General features: G+C 33.6%; 1 protein-coding gene across 3 annotated transcripts; it reads right to left on the reverse strand.

The window, feature by feature from the left end:
- Window positions 1-486: 486 nt before the first annotated feature.
- Window positions 487-2,176, reverse strand: LOC118733916 (THAP domain-containing protein 5-like). Of its 3 annotated transcripts, none has more exons than XM_036463548.1 (4): window positions 2,078-2,176; window positions 1,647-1,776; window positions 1,210-1,588; window positions 487-1,120 (listed from the first exon to the last, which is right to left on the reverse strand). In XM_036463548.1, exons 1-4 carry the CDS (start codon window positions 2,111-2,113, stop codon window positions 550-552), a joined length of 1,116 nt encoding a protein of 371 aa, XP_036319441.1. In that variant the 5' UTR covers window positions 2,114-2,176; the 3' UTR covers window positions 487-549. The 3 variants fall into 3 exon arrangements, with proteins under 3 accessions (XP_036319441.1, XP_036319442.1, XP_036319440.1); XM_036463549.1 differs by lacking the exon at window positions 2,078-2,176 and adding an exon at window positions 1,866-1,891; XM_036463547.1 differs by lacking the exon at window positions 2,078-2,176 and having other exon boundaries at window positions 1,647-1,961.
- Between the last annotated feature and the right edge of the window lie 4,859 nt (window positions 2,177-7,035).

Raw genomic sequence — 7,035 nt, forward strand, 5'->3', positions numbered from 1 at the left:
TTTACATATAAAAAATGTTTGACTTGTCAAATTATGAGACTTAACAGGCCTATGAATCCTCAATTTATTTACAAAATATATTTTAATTTGTCTCTCAATGAGGAGAATCCATTTATCATAGAGAACAGGAAAGCTTCAAATTCGAAAAATACTTCCTCTGAGACTTTAGGAAATTTTGAGTTTTTCGAAGTTTTTTTGAGGTTCTAGGTTTATCTACCTTAACATATTTTGGCTTTCAATTGAAATAAAATGTATGAGGACTAAAGAAATTTTCATAACTTTTTTTACATAGAAAAGGAATAGTATCGTTGTATCTGTGGTAAGTGTAACTGGACGAGCGTGTTTTTACATGTGTATTTATAGTACCGCTTGCAACAACAAATCAAACGCTCATTCGGATACAATTAAACATTAGTGTCATGTTTTAGTTTACCAAACCTTTTTGATGTTTTTATCAACTACGTATATTTGAAAATGTATATACTGTTAACTGTTAATTGCATACATAGTATGCGTTTATTTAAAAAATTTCATTCATTATTAATATACTCATTCATGTTCTGTTTTAATCTCTAGTGGCGTTTCCTCTATATATTCTTGAAAAATATTTTTTCTTTGATCGTCGTAAAGCATTCCTTTCAAATTCTTCATTATATTTTGCCTTGCTAGTTTTTGCTGCATTAAGTCTTTTTCCAAATCTGCTTCTACCTTTTTTTCAATGAACTCTATTTTTATTTGCTCTTCGGAAAATATGCCTAGCAACTGCTTTTCTATTGTGTCTTCTGTTAATATTTTTTGCATATTATCAATATCTTCTTCTGAATTCTCGTCAACTATTTCCATTTTTACTTCCTCCTTATGGACTATTCCTAGGCTACTGTTGCCCATATTTTGTGCTGCTCCATTTTTCTGTATTACGCTTTTCATTGCATGTTCGTCAATAACTTCTATATTAATATGCTTTGCGGGTAATGACCCTAACAACGGTTCCTTTACATTTTTCTCTTCCAACTCAACTTTTGCTATTTTTTGCTTCAATGCGGATTTTTCATCTTGATGTCTTAATTCCTGGCGTCGTATCAACTGCAGCAATTCAAAGTTCTCTCGCTTTAATTTTTCACTACAAATAAATTTACGTTCATATGTATATATTAATATGTGCTTATACGAAAAGTTCTGAAAAATTAATAATAAGTCATTGGAACTTACATTTGAATTCGTAATGATTGAATTTCCGCTAATTGCACAGATTCCTCATCCACCTCATCAGATCCAGAGGCCACATCAGTTTTGATAGGCACAGACGTTTTTGGCGACGCATTATTTGGCGTAACGTTCGCGATTGTCCAGACAGGAGTTGATGCGTTTGATGTTACTTTTCTTATGGTTAGACCCGGCCTAGACCAATTTGTCATAGTAGAACTCTCTTCCGATCTTGTTAGGACAGTGGTTTTTTTACTTGTAGATTCAGCTGCTCTTTTCCTTTCTTTTTTCTGCAACTTTTTTAATTCTTCCTCAGCGGTGGGAGATATATTGTGGTATATACAGGGAACAGCGCCATGCACCAAAGATCTTTTCTCACGCAGTCCTTTATTATTCCATTCTTACAAAAACATTAAAATAAAACAATAAGATGTAATACTTACCCATTTCAAAAGCCAATCCTCCAACGATATCTTCCTTTTTGAAATGATCCATGCATATCCTCCATGTCTTCAGTTTAAAGCCTGCGGGACGCCCGCAAAACTCCAGCCACTTTTCACGCAGTTTCTCGTCCTTTGGAAAAACGAAAAAACTTTTTTTAGCCTCTTTGTTCTTACGTTCATTTACGCAATTCCAAACTGCACACTGCATTGCAACTTTACTATTATGTATATTTAAAAGTATTTTTTTGCTAATTAAACGTATTTAAATTGCTTTGAGCACAAATTGCAAAATACGCCATATGATGTCACGATCAGCTGATTTCAAATGCATCTAGTGATTATAGTTGTGAAATTATCGAAATGACTATCGGTAGTATCGATAGTTTTGTTATTTCTATTACCACCGAAACGCTGTTTTACTTGGTTTTTACCTGCTCATAGTTGGGGTGTTCACAGTTCGTTCCCATAATAGGTTTTAAAATGCTGACGTCGACACATCTATATATATAATACGCGAAAGGGTTTTTTGTTCAGAACAACAGATCTGCACCGTTCACTCGATTATCAAAAATGGGGTGTCAAATTAAAACTGAAATTAGTCAAGAACGTAAACCTACCGGTGCGTAAACCCGAGTCAGCTGACACGATCTGTCTTACCAAAGCGCCATGTAAACGAAAACTCAACACCGCAGAATTTTTCTGTAGTTGTAGCCCGTAGCGCAGAAATCTGCGGAATTTCGATTTTTCCGTGTCAGCTGATCTCTCCTTCTTTAGATGGTTGCCACTTCGTCAGTTTTACAGATGGTAAAAAAGATATAAGTTCCTATTCAAAATATGTTTAAAATATTTGAAATTTACTATTGAATAAGGTTTTTGTTGAAAACTAAGTAGTTTATATTTAGCTAAAATCTATTATAGCACGAAAAATTGTAGTTGAAAGGGTAAGTTTATGAAAATGCATTGATGGGTGGCAACAGTGTAGTAAGCAACACTGAGGGCTCCAGTAATCGACAAAATTCTGCGTATACAGACTGCGTTTAAGTATACGTTCTGCGTTCTCGACTAATTTCAGCTTAAAGCGTTTGGCATGTAGATATGCAAACTGGTTTTATTTATTCTAAAAGAGTTGCCATCTTTTGAACAATGGAATTCCAAATATTTAATAGTCAATGCTCTCATATCCGCGCCGTTCGTTCGATTTTCCGAAATCAGGAGTCAAATTAAAAGGCTTGGGCTGCAGATGTGCAATAAGGTTTTACTTTTTTGGAAAGAGTTGCCAGCCTTTAAAAAATTATACTCAAATTATTTTAAAAAATATTTAAACAGTAAGGTTGTGGTTTTTTAGCATTTTTTTGGAATTAGCAAGAGGCGCTGGTACCAGGAATTGGTCCATGTTATACTTAAATTGGTTTAGTGCATTTGAATTTCTTTAATATTTCAACAAATCCACGTACCTTTTTCAGCGTTTTAAGTCATAGTTATGCCACTACATGCTTTTGATCTAAAAACTTCATAGCCTTAGTAAACAGCTGTTTGTTAAACGTGGCCTTGCCGGACTTCCACTTCACGATTTTATGAAATGGTGCCCAAATTCATGATCAATTTTCGTGTATAATTGAATTTATCATATTATATTTATGCAGCCAATCGCAGCTCATATTGATGAATTGATTTCGCGAATTTGCCTACGCATAGACGTAGTATATGATAAACATATTTTTTACATAGTTAATTATGTATTTTTAAAAAAATACATAAATTCAAAAAAGGGTTTCCTCGAAATGTGTATGTATATGCGTATATAATATAGAATGAAACATATTTTAACTACCTTTCTACCATATCCATGCAACTGCTTACAAATTTTACTTTCAAAGCCAGTATTCAGCTCTCAAAAAAAGTGAAAACTCCATATAAAATGACGTACAAGAAATGGCTAAGAAAAGATGGATATCAATTGAAATTGTTTTAAAACCCGTCTCTCCTATAGTATATGAAGGGGGGTCGTTACCTTTTTAAACTCAAATTCAAATTAATTCATCAGTTACTTCAAATATGTACACCTTCTATGGGTAAAGAAAGGAGAAAGGAATGCAGAGTGGAAGGCCTCTTAACTCTCTTTCTTGAGATAGTCGCACCATCGATAGTTTTCGCAATTTCTGGCAAGACAATCTTTTCTATCGCGATAATATCGTTGTTATCAGACTATCAATCATATAGCAATTTTCCGGCAAACTACCGATACTATCGCGATAGTATCGTAAAAAATAGCCGATTTTAAGAGAATTTGTTCTATTCAGTCAAAATGTATTTTATTCAAATACATACATATGTTACCGACCAAACCCGATCTTAGGACAAACTAGTTTTGCCTAGGCTAAACTAGATCAGACGCCAAAGTATTTTTGGGCAGAACTCCTTTCCGCGTAAGAAGCGGCCTTCGTGCTTCAAAAAAATAACCCTCATCAGTCCAGCTCCAACTACGCAGTCCACAATATTGTTTCGTCCAACCTGATTCAGCGTTGGATGGATGTGTCGGATGTAGTTAGAGCTAACCCTAAGATCGGGTTTGGCCTAGGGATGGGTAGTGGGTGATTGAAATTCGATTTTTACCGAATTTCGAACATTGCCCAACCATTCGATTATTTGATTCGAAACTTGGTGGTACAAATTCGATTTAATTCGAATTTTCAAAATTTTTTTTTACTGGAAATTTAAAAGTTTCTTTGTAAAGATAGCTCAAATCGGAAAAGAGACTCAATTGAACTTACATTAAAGTGATTAATTATCCGTATCTTAGCCTCACAACCAAAAATGAATACAAATAAGAAGTATTTTTTGCTCAAAAAAATTCAGAGAAAAATCCAAAAATGTATATCATGTAATTTTTTTTTTTTTTTGACTTAGTTAAAAAAAATTAACAAAGGCTGCGTTTCTTTATACATTCCGGATAATCCCATTTCACAGCCGGAACAAACAGAATACGTTTGAAATATACGTTAACATATCATCAGGAACATTCTAAAGAATAAGTAAACAAAAAAGTTTATTCCAAACGTTCAGAATGAATAAAGAAATGCAGCCAAAATGTGTATTGAAACTAATTTTTTTATTAACTTTTGCTTTACAAGAACAAAAGAAATTTGTAAGTATTTTCCGTTACATACTTGTACACTTATACGTATGCATGTTTACACACAGAAAGATGAAAGTTGCAAACTTTTCACGAATAAAGCCAAAATTCGTTTTTTTATAAAAATTCGATTTTATCCGAATTTTAGCGCCACAAAGTTCGATTTCAAAAATTCACTATTTTGGGGCTAAAATTCGATTAAAGTTCGAATTTCGAAGCTTCGAATATCGAGTTTACCTATCCCTAGTTTGGCCGATAACACATATCGCACACCGTATTTAAAAGAGTCACAACTCAAAATAATACGTTCGTCAGAAAATGCGAAAAACTATTTCTTAGCACATGATAATCATATGGCAAGGGCGATTTTACCTTAGGTTTTTTTTTAACAAATTATAACAAAAATTTGCTCCAGCTTTTGCTGAAAGGTATGTAAATAAAAGCCCTGCGTACATTTTTAGAGCACAATCTCCAAAATGCCAAATTTTGAGTTGTGACTCTTTTGAAGACGGTGTGCGATATGTATATCCGACAGTCAGTCCTTGCAAAAATGAGTTACATTCATGTAAATTTACATAGTTTGCGCAGCAATACATGTTACTTACATTTTTTAACAGAAATTTGTTGTTACAGTAAAACATACCAATGCACCATGGAAAATGGAAACTGGTTGTATTGGAAAATGGAAAAATATTAACTACCAAGTCAGGGTTGCTCTATCTTTTCGCCGTATTGCCGACTTCTGGCTTCGACCGGAATTGGGTCAAACAGGTCGGAAGTCCATTATTTTAACCGGAAGTCCATTTCAGAGAAACTTTTCTGACAAAAGCTACGAATTTTTGTCCGCAGAATCCGAATCTGTGGTAAAAGCCTTGCGTTCCATCCACACGTTGAATATTTTCTCATTTTTGACTTTGATGACATCTGAAAATAGTAATTTTATCAAACAGGAGTCAGTTGGAGAAGACAATTCCTACACGCTTCTATTAGATATACGTATATCATATCGGATGAGATGGGACAGAGAAAAAGTCACGCTCCACGAAACAAGCAAAATATGTTTAAATTTGTATAATCATTATATGCGATTTGAAATAATGGATTTTTGAAAAACACAAAGGTTATTTAAAACCACAATTGTTACAGTCAATAATACATATGTATTTAGGTTAGGTCTTTTTCCATTGCCAAAATAATTACACTTCACACTTTTTATTTACGTTAAGCACATCCGCAGTTCAGTATAATAAAATTCTAGCACAAACTAAAGCAGAAATCAAACCATTTGTACATTTGGCAATCACAGAGTGGTGTTGTCTAGAAATTTTTATCGAGAATAAATTTAGCTCAATTACAACTTTCCAAACAACACCACTCTGTAACGGTTAAAATGTACAAATATAATATATACAAATTTACAAATCGTGTGATCCCTGCTTAAAACCCAAACCACAAAATTTAGGTTGACAGATAGAGGGCCGCGGTTACCTTGCGGTCTTATACCATGTTCTGACCGACATCAAAAACATGTTTTCGTTGCTAAAACTGGTTTTCGACCTAAAACTTGTGTTTTCGTTAATCTAAAACCTGTCAAACGAAAACAAGTTTTCGCTGAAAACCACTTGAAAACTCATGTTCCACTCATTCCAATCGGTGTCTGTACAAGTTTTTTTCGATTATTTATTGAAGTGGAAGACATATTTCATCATCTTTAGTACGCCATTTCGGATTTATTGTTAATTGGCTCACCAAAATAAAATAAGCATGGAAGTAAAAGGTTGTTAATGAAAAGAAATTGAAGGAAAAGTATTTTGGTTTTGTATTTGTGCAGCAAAACTGTAAACAAAGGATGTAAGAAATGTCAACGGAAACACCCACAGTCGGTGTGAACAGCCTTCAGCCCACAATCCCAAAACTCGTTTTCAAGGTGTTTTCGTTATCGGTCAGAACATTGTATTAGATTTATAATTTCTTGTCTGATTAGAGTACCTAAATAGAATAAAGTCCGCCTGTTAAACACTTCGAAGTATTCGATATTTATTTTTTCACAATATTCAAAATGTTTTCCATTAAAAATCTTTATCGGTAATTAATATTTATAATATACGTAGCTCATTCTACTACAAAAACTATGGGGGTATTCACGGGTTGCAAGGCGTGCAAAGGTTTTTACCGTGCAATCCGTGCGCCGTGCAAGAGCTTTATATTTTAAATTTAAGAACATGTTTATAATGGAAAGAATTTTGAATATTGTAA

The sequence above is a fragment of the Rhagoletis pomonella genome, unplaced genomic scaffold, assembly GCF_013731165.1.
Source record: "Rhagoletis pomonella isolate Grant_MI unplaced genomic scaffold, Rhpom_1.0 Rhpom_scaffold_00002, whole genome shotgun sequence".
NCBI lineage: Eukaryota > Metazoa > Arthropoda > Insecta > Diptera > Tephritidae > Rhagoletis > Rhagoletis pomonella.